This window comes from Canis lupus, chromosome 20, assembly GCF_048164855.1.
Source record: "Canis lupus baileyi chromosome 20, mCanLup2.hap1, whole genome shotgun sequence".
Lineage (NCBI taxonomy): Eukaryota > Metazoa > Chordata > Mammalia > Carnivora > Canidae > Canis > Canis lupus.
In genome coordinates this window covers 45,855,518-45,872,501 of record NC_132857.1, presented here as the reverse complement: position 1 = coordinate 45,872,501, position 16,984 = coordinate 45,855,518, and the positions used below count along the sequence as shown (strand labels likewise).

Here is a 16,984-nt window from a genome sequence, read left to right as displayed (position 1 = left end):
CATTTTCCTGCATCTTCTGTATCAAATGTCTTTGGAGAGCTCACCAAGCTTGGACTGTAGTTGATGGCTCCTATGATTTATTTCAACATTTTCTACCCTAGGCAGGTTGTTTGCAAAGTCCTTCAAGTATCATTAAGACAAATCAGGAAACAGATAATTCCTCAAGAGAAGAATATGATCATGGGAAGACACCACTTATACAGAATATCCACAATGTGTCATTGCAGCCTCCAGAACAACGCATTATTGTATTTATTAATCTATTGCTACAGAGATTACGGCAATCTGACATGGAACCCTAATGAATTTTTGGCACATTTGAAAATTGTGACTGTTGTTGCCCGAGGAGCCTCTTAAATCAACTTCCACCCCTTTACTGCTGTTGCCTTTTTACAGTGTATATCATGTTGAGAAATGGATTACACAACCCGCAGCTTTAACTAACCTGCATTAGTTGATTGTGTACTATGGATGTGTGTGTTGCCTGGCATATGAATCATAGGGGAACTAGGATATGGGTGACAGATAATTTAAACATGAAATTGGTGATGCCTGGGACCTGGTAGGAATAGTGGTAGAGAAATAAAGGCAAAAATCAAGGCAAATGGTTGGGAGAACCCAGGTATTTGGGACTTGATTAAAACAAACTAAATAATAATAATAATTACTATTATTTAAAAAAAGCAAACTTACTAGTGAAGGATAGTGTTTAGAAAGAGTATTATTTTACCATTCAAGGAAGTGAGTTTTTTAATACTACCCTTTGGCCCTCTGATGCTTCTTCTCTTCTATGATAGGATCAACTTCCTTCAATTCGCAGATGGACCTTTGGGGCAAAAGGAATTTCGTTCTATGAAGTCTTACCTTTTAAGGCAAGCTACATCTAAGATGAAAGAGCATCATTAACTTAATTTTCCCACTCTACAGACATATAGTGTAAAGTCAGAAGATATAGAGTCTTGCTTACACCCAGTTACAAACTTGCTTTGAGAATTGGGCTAAATCATTTAACTTATTAGTATCTTAGCCTCCTCACCTCCAAAATGGGATAATGATAACCAATCTTTCAAATTAAGTAAGAATCAAGTGAAATGTTATATGCTGTTCTATCTAGGACATCTGAGTTGCAAGAGGCAGATATGCCCTAGGATACTGCAAGGTAAAGGGTATTTGTTTTCAGGATAGACATAGACAGAGATTGGAAATGGCAAGGGGCATTACTTGAGACAGCCAAAGCTCAGCTCCCATTCAAATGCCATGTGGTTTTACACTCCTGGTATCTCTCATTCCTGTATATGCCCCTTTCCTGTCTTTCTAACTAATATCTTGAGGTCCCGCATATGGTCTACAGTAGCTACGCTGGATTGACTCTGTCTTAAGACCTTTCATCTCATCTACTACAGAGTGCCACCTAGCCTCCTGACAGTCATTTGAATATGTCAAGCTCATTCTCACATCAGGGCCTTTGTACTTATAAGTTCTTTCTGAAATGTTCTTCTCCCATCTTTTTGCATGTCTTTCCCTTGCATTTCATTTAAACTTCTGTTCAAATCTCACTCCTTTAAAAAGGACTTCCTTCACAATTCTAACTAATATTATACCCTCTGGTACTCTTTTCTCCTTACCTACTTTTATTTTCTTATTAGTGTCTATCACTATCTGACATAACTATTTTTCTGTCTTCCCTCCCACTGCTTCTAGAAATCACACCAGTAGCATTGGGAACTTTGTTTTCTTTACTGCAGTATCACTCTTGCTAAGAACAATGCCTCACATGATAAATATTATTAAATGTATATTTCATGAGTGACAGTACAAATGCCAAATCTCCCTAGATTTCTAATTTCTAATTTTGTTAAAGATTTTATTTATTTATTTATTTGAGATAGACTGAGTGAGAGCATGAGAAGGGGGGAGGGGCAAAAGGAGAGGAAGAAGCAGGCTCCCCACTGAGCAGGGAATCCTATGTGGGGCTCCATCCCAGTACCCTGAGATCGTGACCTGAACCTAAGGCAGACACTTAACTGACTGAGCCACCCAGGCGCCCCTATAATTTCAAATTTTTTAAGAGAAGAATTAAAAGGATCCATTTGATATTTTTCAAGAGAAATCATTCCAATTTCTGGCCAACCAGTGAGTTGCCTCCTTGTATTAGCTTCCCACCCATTGGTCTGCAGACTAGGTTGAAATGGGGCCACTTCAGACAGTACAGAGCACAGGCACTTACAGCATCAGATAGGCAGGTGTCTCAAGGTGGGGCTAAAGTGGCCCAACCCTGATGGCACCTTTGGTTTCATGAAGCACCAGCTTGGCTCCAGTAGACACAGGCCCACCAGTCTTTGGCTAGAAATATCAAGGTTATGAATTATTAGGTTGACCTCTCTAGGTACCAGCTCTCTGGCCTCAGTCATAATTTTCTTGAATTTTCATTTTTTTATCTGCTCTGCATTTTATACTGAATTGTTATAAGCAATTAATAATAAGCATTGCTACTATTTTTGAAATTCCCTGAGTCTGCCATTTTATGAGTATATTTATGCAGCTTAACTCCAGAAATCCTTATGACCATCTTCTGAGGTAGATACTATGATTATATTCATTTTGAAGGTGAAGAAGTGTGAGAATCAAGAAGAAATCAGTTACCTGAGATAACTTAGTAAGTAACTAATAGACTAGGGTTAACCCAGAAGTCTGGTCTGCCTTTCATCTGACAAGATTATATACATTCATTTCCCTGCAGGGCTTAGCAAGAAGTCCTTATTTTCTCAGAAATAAGGTTCTGATGGGGTAAACACATGTATATATGCCTTTAAAATGACAAAATATTCTGTGTAAGCTACTCTTATTAAGCAAACATTTGAAACATTAAATATACATTTAGGTCTATGCAGTTTCACAAACTTAAGATCTAGTATTCTTTGTGACCTTTGTGTATGTTTTTATGGAGATACACCAGAAATCATTACTATTTTATGTGTGCCCAGATTGGCAGAATTTTTTATTAAGAAAATTGCCAATTTTTATAATAAGCAAATATCAGAACCCTGTAATAGTGCACTCCACTTAATGTTTTCTCTGGATTTTGGCAATACTCCCTAACAACAAAATAAAAAAAGTGTCCGAAATACTTTAAATAAGTTAAGGTTTATATAAATACTAAGGGCAACAAAGAATTTTATTGGGTTCTTGAGTTATACTTTCAGTAAGAATATAAACACACAGGCAGAAAAAAAAAGAATATAAACACATGGTTACAAGATGAATGCTTGAGAAAGAAATCATTCACTAGACACCCATTACTTGGGACCCATATGAATGGCACCATATTAAACACTGGGGAATGTATTATTTTGTATAAACTAGCATTCCAAATTCATGTTACAGGCTTTTTTCTGAACCAAAAGAACAAACTCAAAGAGTCAATAGTATCATTCCTTGTACCTATGTAACTTTCCATCACTGCCTGGTAAGTACTCATGGGGATTTTTGTTTTAAAGGCTCAAGTGTTCCCGTTACCTTAACAAATTGAAGCAGGTGAGAAGTTATCCTTTTTTTTTTTTTTTTTTTAGTAAGTGATGTTTTTAGGGATGAGAAAGGCCATTTTTACAAATATCCCTCCATGGATATCCCTCTTTTCTATCTGTAAGTAGCATATTATTCAGTTCTTGTTTTGTTTTGTACGTGTGCTTTTCAGAAAAGGCCATAATTTGCTCTATAGAGTCTTGATTTCTATCCTTTTGGGGACGTTGTTCAAGGTCGTCATGGCCCATATCCATCAATTATGTCTGCCTCACAGATTTCCTTTGTCAGTAGTACATATCAGTATGATTAATGGTTCAGGGTTCATATTCAGGAAACTGGTTAACTGTCATTTCATTTGTTGTCACTGATAATTCAGAAAACATTGATGAAGTTGTCCAAGAAAAGAGGGCAATGCAAGCCAGTTTTACTCATAATGAACAACAAAGTTTGGTCTTTTGTTAACAAAAATAGGCTGCGCACTCCCATATACTTCCTGGGCCTCAGCAGGAGATTAGGGAGAGGTGTTAACTCTGTGATTATCCTGCAGCATTAAGTGGTAGCTCTGTAATGTGAAAGAGTGAACACCACACTATGTTGAAGGCTCCATCCCTGGGAGAATGAGGGTCCATGAGCTCTTCAGTAAAATCTAACTGTTGTTCTGTATCTAACAGAAAGTAGTAATTGTTTACTTACTTTAAATATGTCTTTACTTATTAATTATAAATTACTGGATTATTTACTTATTTAAAGAGATGTACTGCTTTTATAAGAATGATAGATGTTCACCATTAAAGATAAACACATTCAATACTCTCAAAAATCCTCTGAAATCCTGTCCAAGGATGACTTTTGCTCTTAAAAGAGATCTTAGAGGAATATAAGAGACTCTAGAGGGTTGAAATAGATTCAAGATTTTCTGGAAATTTGATAAGTGATACAGAATGCATTTTAAGTCTGTGGAGTTTCCCTCCCTCCAAGGAAAGTATGTATAGCAATCTATCTTTGTGAGGATAAACAGTTTGTTCTCTTTTTCACTCCTTACACTTATGTAAATTTCCTTTTTTAATTTTTTTTATTTTTTTTTCCTTTTTTTAAAATTAAGTTTTAAAATTTTAATTCCAATATAGTTAGCATACAGTGTTACATTAGTTCAGGTGTACAATATAGTAAGTCAGCAGTTCTATACATTACTCAGGGCTCATCATGATCAGTGTACTCTTTAATCCTCATCAGTTTGTTCTCTATACTTAAAAGTCTGTTTCTTAGTTTATGTCTCTCTTTCTCTTTTTTCTTTTTCTTTGTTCCTTTGTTTTGTTTCTTAAATTCCACAAAGGATTGAAATCATTTGATATTTGTCTTTCTCTGACTTATTTCACTAGCATTATACTCTCTAGCCCCATCCATGTTGTTGCAAGTGGCAAGATTTCATTCTTTTTTATGGCAATAATATTCCATTATATAATTGAATAAATATATAAAATCACTTCTTTATCCATTCATTAATCAATGGACACTTGGGTTGCTGTCATATCTCGACTATTGTAAACAATACTTCAATAAACATAGTAGTACATATATCTCTTTAACTTTTTGAGGAATCTCCATACCGTATTCCACAATGAGTACAGCAGTTTGCATTCCCACCAAGGGTGCTCTAGGGTTCCTTTTTCTCTACATCCAGTCAACACTTGTTTTTTATGTTTTTTTTATTTTTTTTATTTTAGCTGTTCTGACAGGTGTGAGGAATATTTTTTGTAGTTTTGATTTGCATTTCCCTCATGATGGGGGATGTTGAACATCTTTTAATGTGTTGGTTATATGTGTTTTCTTTGGAGAAATATCTGTTCATATCTTCTCATTTGTTAAGTGAATTTTTTTGGTGTGCAGTTGTATAAATTTTTTATGTATTTTGTATACTAACCCCTTATTGGGTATATCATTTGCAAATATATTCTCCCATTCAGTAGGTTGTCTTTTAATCTTGTTGGTTGTTTTTAACCAGTTTTGCTGTTCAGAAGCGTTTTATTTTAATATAATCCCAAGTTTTTTTAAATAATAAATTTATTTTTTATTGGTGTTCAATTTACCAACATACAGAATAACACCCAGTGCTCATCCCATCAAGTGCAAGTTTGTTTTCGCTTTTATTTTCCTTGCCTCAGGAGGTATATCTAGAAAAATGTTTCTGAAGCTGATGTTAGAGAAATTACTGGCTGTGTTATGTTTTAGGATATTTATAGTTTCAGGTCCCACACTTAGGTTCTTAATGCATTTTGAGTTTATTTTTATGGTATAAGAAAATGGTCCAGTTTCATTCTTTTGTATGTTGTCTGGTTTTCCCAACACCATTTATTGAAGAAACTGCCTTTTTCACATTGCATAGTCTTGCCTCCTTTGCCAAAGATTAATTGACCATATACTTATGGATTGATTTCTGGGTGTTCTATTCTGTTCCATTGATCTATGTGTCTGTTTTTATGTCAGTATCATACTGTTTTGGTCTATGCTTTGTAATATAACTCAAGGTTCAGAACTGTGATGCCTCCATTTTTGTTTTTCCTTTTGAAGATTGCTTTGGCTATTTGGGGTCTTGTCTGGTTCCATATAAGTTTTAGAATAATTTGTTTAATTCTTTGAAAAATGCTGTTGGTATTTTGATGGGGATTGCATAAATGTGTAGATTGCTTTGGGTATACGGACATTTTAATTCCGTATTTTATTGGTATTGGTATTTTATTGGTATTTTATTGGTTTTGGTGCAGTTGTAAATGGGATAGTTTCCTTAATTTCTCTTTTGCTGCATAATTATTAGCATATAAAAATGCAATAGATTTCTGTACATTGATTTTGTATCCTGCAACTTTACTGAATTTATTTATCAGTTCTAGTATTTTTTTGTGTGGAATCTTTAGGGTTATATATAGTATCATGTCATATGCAGAAGCCCCTTTTAACAGGGACTGTTAAAGGCTGGTTTGGTGGTCATGAAGTTCTTTAGTTTTTGTCTGAGAAATTCCTTATTCTTCCTCCTATTCTGACTGCTAGCCTTTCTGGATAAAGTATTCTTGACTGTACATTTTTCCCATTCAGCACTTTGCATATATGTCATTCCCTTCTGGCCTTAAAAGTTTTAATTATTGTCTTTTCTCTTTCTGCTTTATTTTTTTTTTGTCTTTATTACTTCTTTTTGCCATTTTAAGTATTGTCTGTCTTTGTGTGGACCTCCTTGGGTTGATTTTATTGGGGGATATCTGTGCCTCCTGGATCTGGGTTTTTGTTTCTTTCCCAAGATTCAGGAAGTTTCAGTTATTATTCCTTCAAATAAATTTTCTGCTCCCTTTTCTTTCTCTTCTTAGGGATCCCTATATTGCAAATGTTATTATCCTTGATGCAGTCACTAAATTCTCATTTTGTATATTTGTTTTCTTTTACCTCCTCAGCTTGTTTGCTTTCCATTACTGTCTTCCAAGTCATTAATTTTTTCTTCTCTTTCCTCTAACTTATTTATTCCATCTAGTGTATTTTTAATTTCATTTATTGTATTTTTCATCTGTGATTAGTTCTTTTTTTATAACTTTGTTAAGGGTCTCATTGATGCCTCCACTCATTTCTCAAGTCCAGTGTCTGTCTTTTGATCATTAAATTCTCTATCAGGCATATTACTTATATTTGTATTGCTTAGGTCTCTTCCTGTGGTTTTGTCCTCTTCTTTCATTTGGAACGTATTCCTCTGTCTCCTTATTTTGTCTAACCTTCCATGTCTATTTTTATGTGTTAGGAAAGTCAGCCACATCTCCTGCTCTTGAAAGTAGTGGGTGGAGCACACACTTTTAACAAGGTGGTGCTGGTTCTCTTCTATAGGGTACATGAAGTTGCTGTGAAGACCAGAGCTGGCCAGTGCTGCTCTGCAAAGGCCACGTGGACAGGGAGGCAATTTTAACCAGGTGTATGTGGAGGTCACCTGTTGCTTGGAATAAGGCCCCCAAAACACACAGGACTCTCTGTTTTGGCAGGTATTTTTCAAACTACTACTTCTTTGCTGTATTTACATGGGATATTTGTTGTGCTGTTCTTTAAGGGCAGGAACTCGGTTTCTTATAATACATTGGACTTACCCAGAGCTAAGCCTGCTAATTTTTAAAATTCCAGGCTTTACATATTGCTGATTGTAAGAACTCATGAAATTCAGCCCCTTTCACTTTCAAAGGCAAATGTCTTGGGGATTCTTCTTCCCCATGGAGGCTCCCTGGTGTAACTGTTTCTCATCCTTCTCCATGCCCTTGGTCCCCTCTCAACTGCAGACAGCCAAGGGTCTTTTGGCTCCCCACATCATATTCACCCTTCCTATCCAATTACATGTGGCCTCTCCTTTACCTGTAGTTGTGGAGTTTTTTCTGCCAGTCTTTGGGGGTATTTTCTGAGTTATTTTATGCTGATATGAGTTACTGTGGGACTAGGTGATCTTAGAGCCCTTCTACTCGGCCATCTTCTCAGACTTCTACACTTAGGTAAATTTCAAACATAACCAAAGATTTATTTTTTTAAAGTGAAACTATAACTTTTTATAATAAAATATGTAAATATTCTAAAGCCTTGTTTTAAAAAGGCCTTTAAAAATGTGTCAGAAGCCCAGAAATTAAGAAAGAAAAAAAGCTTAAAATGTGACTGAATAAAATAGAAAAAAAATTCAGTATATCAAAAAAACAAAATCTATAAAGTCAAAGATAAAATATAATAAAGAGAAAAGAGAAAATAAAATGGAAGCAAATGGAACACATGACAATGAATTTTCTAATATCCTAAGGTGCTTACATCTAGTAATCAATAAAAACAAGATAGAAACTACTAGAGGAAAGTACACAGGCAAATAATTCTTAATAAAAGAAGAAAAAATCAATAAACATATACTTTTTCATATATATCAACAAGTACATACTTGTTAGTATTTAAAGAATCCATGGTACATGTTTTATTAATATTTTGGGAAATTCCAGTATAATCAACAAATTGGAAAAGATTTTCTTGTCAATAAGCCAGTGAAACTAGTTGTCTCATTTCTCTAGCTTATGTGGTATTTAACCTGAATGTGGCCTTTTGATAGGGAGAATGGATAGGATAAGACAAAGAGTATCCTATATGATTCTGCATGGAAATCTGAGAATGTCTTGGAATTTTCTAGATTTTATATATGAGACAATGTTCTACTTATACCGAGATGTGTTTGTAATTTTAATACAGAAATAAATGATCAACATTATTCAAAATATAATTTTTTGAGTACACTCTCATGATTGATATTTATGCCTCAACCACTATGAAACTCAGATTATTATTAAAAAGAACCTTTCCCTCTTTCTTTACACTGAATTCAGACTCTTGCAGATCTTTCATAATTTCTGCTTTAAGATCAGGTGGTGCTGTTGTGTTAAAGTTGCAGGTTTCTGTCAAAAAATCACAAAGCAGTTCTCCATTTTCATTGCCATCAGTAAAACAATCAGATATGTCCATGGTGGACAGAAGGTCATAACACTCATACTTAATCCCCAATTTGTCCAGCATCTGCGTGAGGTCAGACGATGTGACATACTGGCAGAGGTCATCCTGTGGTAAGCGGGTTCCATACTTTTTCCATAGCTTGTCCCAGCCACTGTTTCCTATGAGATAAAACAAAGTTCATGCTTTTACTTATTCTTCTTTTCATTTTCCTACTCTGCCAGGAAGTATACTAGATGTTTAGAATAAAACAGTCGGTAAAGAAATATTCTTGCCTTTGGGTAGCTTAGTTTAAGGAGTGTACAGCAGAGGGAAAGTTAAAAACAGAAGTAAATAAATCACGTATCAGATGGTGCTAAATCCTAATGAAAAACAAATCAGAGCAAGGAATAAGGAGGGTCCAAGAGCTGGATGTGTTGCTGTTTTCTATAGAGTGGTCACAGAAAGTCTCTGTAATAATGTGACATTTGAGCAGAGATATGACAAACCATGTAGGTATCAGAGAGAAAATGACCTTAAGTAGAGAATAGGAACTACAAAGGACCTGAGGCAGAGATATGACAAACCATGTAGGTATCAGAGAGAAAATGACCTTAAGTAGAGAATAGGAACTACAAAGGACCTTAACATGCTTTTGGCATGTTAAGAACTAGCCAGGAAATCAATGAGATTGGAATTCAATGAGCAAAGGGGAGAGTAGAAGATGAAGTTTGATGAGTGGTGGGGGAAGTGGATAGGGTGCCATATCATGTGGGGTGAGATGGGAAGTCATTGTAATGGTGTCTGAAAGAAATTTCTGGATTGATGGACATATTTTATATCCACATTGTCCAATATGGATGATAGCCACTAACTATCTGTGGCTAAGAAGCCTTTGAACTAAGCATTCCTTAGTATGACCAAGGAAATAAATTATAAGTTTTACTTCATTGCAACTCATTTAAATATCAATTTCAATAGCCAAATGTAGCTTTCATATAGACAATGCAACATTAAAGTGACTTAACCTAATTTACATTTTAATAAAGTTACTTGGTCGCACAGATGAGAATAGACTATGGCGTATTAAGGCAAAAATAGAACAGTAAAGAGGTTATGGCAATAATCTGGGTGCCAGGTGATGGTAATTGGAGCAATTAGCTTTGGAAGTGAGAAGTGGTTAGATTTTTTTTTTTTTTTATCTATTATGTTCCTAGATCTAGTGATATTTGCCAACAATTTGGATATTGGGTGTGAGTAAAAACAGAGTCAGTGTCCCCCATGATTTTGGCCCAACTATCTGAAAAAAGAGAATTGTCATTATTGGAAAAGGGAAGAAAAAAGGCACCTGGGTGGCTCCAAGGTTCAGCAGATGTCTGCCTTTGGCTCAGGTCATGATCTCAGGGTCCTGGGTTCAAGTCCCTGCAGGGAGCCTACTGCTCCCTCTGCCTGTCTCTGCCTCTCTCTCTGTCTCTCATGAGTAAATAAATAAAATCCTTTAAAAAAAGGAAATGGGAATAATAAGGAAGAGAAGTTTTAAGAGTGTCATCAGGTGTCAGGTTTTGGAAATGTAAATGTGAGATGTCTATTGATACGTATCTCTTGGATATTCCAGCAGCGATAGGAAGAAGGCAGTTGTTTACATGAGTCTTGAGTTCAGAGGAGAGGATCTAAGAGTAAGAATTGAAATAGAAAGAGCATAATAAATACAATGCTGATTTTCTCAAACAAAAAATGGGGTAGCCTTTCATGTCTCCACTTATGCTGCCTTGCACTGCCAATAACTAGGCTGATTCTTACAAATTTTGTCCCCAGCTTTAGAAGATATTTTAGCAATGTCTCAGCCCAGTGTAGAAGCTAAGAGATGCAACCTCTAAGTGAGAGAGACACAGGTTGGAATGTACTTTTGACACTTCAAAAATAATATGAGGTTTGTTATTAATTTCTCAGAACCTCAGTTTTCTCATCTATAAAGTGGAATAACCATGTTTACCTCAAATGCAACTGCAAGTATTAAATAAGATAATTTAAGTGAATTGTTGCACAATGTTAAGCACATGGCAGATGGGTAAAAAGTACTTAAAAAATAAATGAACATACTGTGGAATTAGTTTGATAATGTATTTTCATTGGTTGTAATCTTGAGGCTGGAAAAGCAAACTTGCTATTCAGAAATCTGTAATATTGATACATCAATACAAATGAGCATCTACTTGTGGATCCTCTAATACCTGCATATAATAATGGGATGTTATATACACAATTGATACAGTGTAGTAATTAAGAGGGTCTTTAAAGCCAACCGCGTAAGTACAAAGCCTGCCTTTTCTTCTGACTAGCTTTATGAAACTGCCTCAGTTTAATCATCAGCAAAACAGGGATAACAATAGAATTTATGCATAGGATTGGGGCAAGAAAAAGTAAAGGAACTAAAAAAACCATGACTGGCACACATAGTAAATAAATATTGTTGACATATTAGGGAATTAATTTGGACTTGGCAAAACAATGCAAGAGAGAACCTATATCTTCTATGAGCTTCCGGGATTAATAGTGAAGATTTCAAAGCTTTAATTTTTTTTTTTTGTTCCCAAACCTCTTTTACAGTCTAATGAAGTAATTAACTTTCCAGAAAAGTACACAAACAATAAATACCCATACAATTATGCATATAATTATTAGATGCTCAAAGACCCCTGGCCTTCATCCATGGATTGGGCTAAAATGTTATGATTGAACTCAACAAAAGAGACTATCTAAGGCAGAAAATGATAAAATTTAAAAGCTTAGATAATTGACATTCTACTAATATTTCAGAAGAGGGAGCAATAACTGCAGGGTGTGCTCTAGAAGGTAAATTGGAATGAAGCAGTAAAAAACAAAACCTCAGTCCAGTGAAAAAAAATTAGGGTCATGACTATGTATTAAAAAAATCTTTAATTACAAAGATAGTGATTATCTACTCAAATAAGGATATGCCTACAAATAAGACTATATAAGAAAATAAATATTTCAATGGTTGAGGAGAAGCTGTATTATCATTCTTATTTTTATTTTTAACCTGTCAGAGAAAAAAATAACCAGACACTGATTGCTGGTGTTAGTGTTGTGTGACTTGGTGCCATTTCTGAGCTGAGCAATTATACACTTTCTAACTGATGCATTATCATAATGGCTCTCAGTGGGCACAACATATGGTGTTACTTTTGTTTCCAACATGATATAAACCAGATTCTTTTTCTTTCATTGTATTAAAAATAACACACCATGATTTTCCTCCTTCCTTAGGTAAGGAGAGGGGAGGACAAAAACTATGGTCTCCTCTGGCTAAACCCCCTTAACTAGAAAAGTTGCATTTTAACTAGCAACTCTCAAAACTAATGCCTGGCTACTGCATTTTTAGAAAAGCATGCTGCTACTGATATCATTTTAGTGTGAGAATAACTCATTTTAAAAATCTACCTCTTTGTCTTTATTTCTCTTCCTTTTCATCCCCAAATCAAATCTTTTATCTTTATATAATCAGGAACTTCTGCTTGTTCTAATTAAATGAATATTTACTGAGCTGGGCTAGTTCTGTAAGTGATACTTATGATCACAGAGAAGTCTCTCTTCCCTCAAGCAACATGTATTCTAACAGTAAATGCTGTCATTTAATTCTGAATTCAATGTCTTTCTTTTCCTAATGAGTTTCACTTGCCCACCCTTCATCAGTCTTCTCTGCCTGTTCCAGTGAGTGCTCTAGTGTATATGTGTATCTTCTATATTGAATCTTTTACTCCTGTTTATTAAATCTACCTTCAAATCTCCAGAATGATTCCATGCCATCATGTAGTAAATTTTAGCCAAAACATGATCTCTTTTTTTATTTATTTTTATTTTTTTATTTTTATTTTTTAAGATTTTGTTTATTCATGAGAGACAGAGAGAGAGAGAGTGAGGCAGAGACACAGGCAGAGGGAGAAGCAGGCTCCATGCAGGGAGCCCGACATGGGCCTTGATCCCGGGTCTTCAGGATCAGGCCCTGGGCTGAAGGCAGTGCTAAACCGCTGAGCCACCAGGGCTGCCCTGGTCTCTTTTTTTAGACAGACATTCAGAACTAGTAAAATATTATAAGGCAGATATAATAAATTATTAAAGAATAACTTATTCAGTTCAATTCAAATATCTATTAAGTGTACTCCAGCTGCCAAAGAGATAAAAAGTAGAACTTCTGCTCTCAAGGAGCTCTCCTAAACATCTCATGTGCCTCTGACAAGAAACTTAGCACACTGCTCCAAGTGGTTTACATAAGAGCCCTTCAAAGGCAGAGGAAAAGTAGTAGTCTGCATCCTTCAGAGCCTAGCAGTGACTGACTGTAGAAGCTCAAGAAAAGCTGAATGAACCAAATCTACACAATAGCTATCCCCTGTGCAGCCAGTATGGGACTGATAGTACAGGCTGTGTACTGTTTTCAGTATAGCTGAACACACATGCTACATATGGAATATATAGCCAACCTAGGTCTCTGCATAATTCTAGAAACTGATCCCATATTTCCTTATACTATGACTAATAAATTGCAAAAGTGAGTGTCCACATGGTACTCAAATAACAGTAATTCAGTCTATTCAGAGTAATAACTTGTTAATAGATCAGTGTCTGAGATGGACAAGAAATAGTCTTACTCATGTGGCATATTTAAGATAACTCTTTAGAGTAAGACATACCATTATCTGCCTAGATATTAGCTAGATAAGTGTTCTTGGTAATTTAATTTAGTAACTAGTTCTAGGCTTGTCTTAATTGTCTACAATGAGCACCCAATTTTCTGCATTGAAGTGTAGCTGTGGATGACAATACTGCCTTAAAGCAAAGGCTTCTTCTTAAACAGGTTTCTTCACTTCTAGGTAATTATGAAGCAAATTCCACTCAGAAAGTGACTGCAGGGATGCCTGGGCAGCTCAGGGGTTGAGTGTGTCTGCCTTCGGCTCAGGGTGTGATCCTGAAGTTCCATGATCGAGTCCCACATCGAGCTCCCTGCATGGAGCCTGCTTCTCTCTCTCCCTATGTCTCTGCCTTCTCTCTGTGTCTCTCATGAATAAATAAATAAGATCTTTAAAAGAAAAAAAAAAGAAAGTGACTACAAAAGTCTTGATAATAACATAACTTACTGTGAACCATTTTGACGTATGTGTTCCAAATTTTAAGGCAATATTCAAGCTTAAGGAATGTTTTCATGAGTCAAATACGGAGAAGATGGTTTCAAGAATTATAGTTTGGGCCAAGAAGGCAGGTTAGAGCAATGGCTTTTATACAGAGGTGAAGGGGGAAGTTGTTCAGGCACCTCATGTGACCCAGCGAGCATTCTCAAACTTGGTTGCTATCTATAGATTGGTCTGAGTGGATAGGGATTTGAAGCGATATCATCAAATGAAAAAATCACCAATAAAAATGTGGATCAATCCTATACATGTTAATTGACAAGAATATAAGGCAAATTTGATTGCAAATTTCTTGTGATTAAATTTGCTTTCACTATTGGAAACTGGCCATTATCTATTTTTCTAAAAGCTGACTCATATATTTGTATTGCCTTGGTTCATGCAACAAAGAAGTTATTGTTATTTTTTTTTAAAAAAGATACTACAGCCACTTCCATACACTGAGGGACAATACAGTTTATCCTAGAGATATATTCTATGGTTAAGACAGGTTTATAGGTGCACAGGTTTATCCAGGTGAGAGAGATAGAGCAAAAGGGCATTAAACTGCACCATGTAACAAAAAGGATGCAAGAGGAAAGTAAGGAGTGGGTATCTTAGGAAGAGTAGTCAGCTACAAGGATATGGGTGAGGTCTGGGAGAAGTTATGAGTAGGTGCAAGGGAGAAGGGTACCAATGAGCAGGAGAACAGCTAGAAAAAGAGTGGCTGTGGGCCTTTGTGCTAAATTCTGTTTCTGTTGTTCTTCCATCCATCAATCTTGCCATCTCCCCAAATCAAAGAATGGTGCTTTGGAGAATGAGGGAAGTAGGGCTGTGTTTACATTTGAAGCAAAGCAGAAGAGGATAAGAAAAGGCAGGTGAAGGACATGCAAGGTTTGGAGATAGGAAATCAAAATTTGAACCAGGAGCAGAAGTTTGGAGCAAATAGTGGTTGGCAACAATCATGAGCATGTAAGCATGACCCCTAGGATCCTCAGGAGTCAGGGGGCAAGGAGTGGGTGATCCAAGTCACTTGGAACAAGGGGTCCTATCATTTTTCTTTTCTGGATTTGTAAGAATTATGAGTGAGCCCCTAAGACTGGGGAATCTGGAGTCATTCAGATTATATTAAATTGATGACAAGATCAACATATTTGACAATTTTATTTACCTTTTCAAGTAGAATATTTTCTTTACTGAAAAGGAGACTATATTGAACAAGGTTGATTATTTTTTAATTACATATATTTAATTTATTTACTTAAAACTCTTCTGATAGAAGCAATAAAGCTATAACTTTAACATCAGGAGAGAATTGGAAAGTCCAAAATAAAATACCTAAATTTATCTTCTCTTTTGCTAAGTGGTTCTTTAAGAAGAAATATATGTATGATATTTCTCTTGTAGCTGTGCAAATCTCTTCTAAGAAAGAAATGCATGTGATAAAGGCAGGGGGTCATTAGAATCCCTTTAATAACTGTACTTCTGTTATTTGTTGCATTCTTATGTGTAGGAACTATGTTTATGAACAATGTTTTCTTCTTTGGGATACCTGTCTTCCATGCTGGGTACAGTAATAAAGAGTGGTTTACTGTATACAGAAAAAGTGAGCAAATATTTCCACCATCAAACTACATTGACTGAATAACTTTTGCCTCAAAATACTTTTTTTAAAATATTTTATTTATTTATTCATGAAAGACACAGAGAGAGAGAGAGGCAGAGACACAGGCAGAGGGAGAAGCAGGCTCCATGCAGGGAGCCTGACGTGGGACTCAATCCTGGGACTCTAGGATCACGCCCTAGGCCGAAGGCAGGCGCTAAACCACTGAGCCACCCAGGGATCTCCTCAAAATACTTTTGAAGAAAGAGCTGATATTTGAGTCTTTTCTCCCTTTCTTTGATTTTTCTGTGTTAATGAATGAATACATAGTACATATGAACCATATATATGCATAGATGAAATGTAGGTATGATTATCTAGAAATAGCCCTTGAATAAGCTAAGACTTATAGACCAAGTTCACACAGCTAGAAGTGCCTCAGCATTCCTGTTGCATGCATTATATCATCATATATTTCACTGCACCTATTTTGGTTTGCACATTTCTTGATGCCAATGAGCCACGGATTGTATTAATGTATTCATGAAATAGCCAACAGAATACTGTACTCATAAGGGCACTTAGTCGATTATCAGTTGTTTATAACTACTTACACCGCTTTCTTAACCTTGGGCTGACTTTTTCCTATTGGTAGAAATATACTCATAGAAAACTGCTTTCTGACACTGAAATACTTAACTTCTGAAAATATTTAAGAATAGACCAAACAGGGTCACCTGAGTGGCTCAGTGGTTGAGCATCTGCCTTTGGCTCAGGTTGTGATCCCCGGGTCTTGGGATCGAGTCCCACATCAGGCTCCAGGCATGGAGCCTGTTTCTCCCTCCGCCTATGTCTCTGCCTCTCTCTCTCTGTGTCTCATGGATAAATAAATAAAATCTTAAAAAAAAAAAGGATAGACCAAATATAAATAAGAGTGGATCTTCTATGGATATGAAACATATCCTAAAATCAAACACACATGACTTCTGGATGAATTAGTTCTATCTGTAACACTTTTTCTTTATTATTGATACAGATTATCAAGAATAGAGTGTCCTCACTGGTGACAACCAAGTTTCCCTTTGTATTCCCAAATGTAGTACAATGGCTTCACCTAAGTGTTTTAATTTAGATAGAGGCTAGTAGCAAGCGTCTAGTATACATAAGCCCTTCTAAATGGGAAGACAGAATTTTTCCAGATAAA

General features: G+C 35.8%; 1 protein-coding gene across 2 annotated transcripts in view; it reads right to left on the bottom strand.

Moving 5' to 3' along the window:
* Positions 1–3,157: 3,157 nt before the first annotated feature.
* HNMT (histamine N-methyltransferase) overlaps positions 3,158–16,984 on the bottom strand; it is a 51,731-nt gene continuing 37,904 nt past the window's right edge. For both annotated transcript variants that reach the window (XM_072789055.1, XM_072789053.1), the window contains one exon: positions 3,158–9,176. In XM_072789055.1, the coding sequence (XP_072645156.1) occupies positions 8,821–9,176 (356 nt within the window). In that variant the 3' untranslated portion in view covers positions 3,158–8,820. The remainder of the gene's footprint in view (positions 9,177–16,984) is intronic.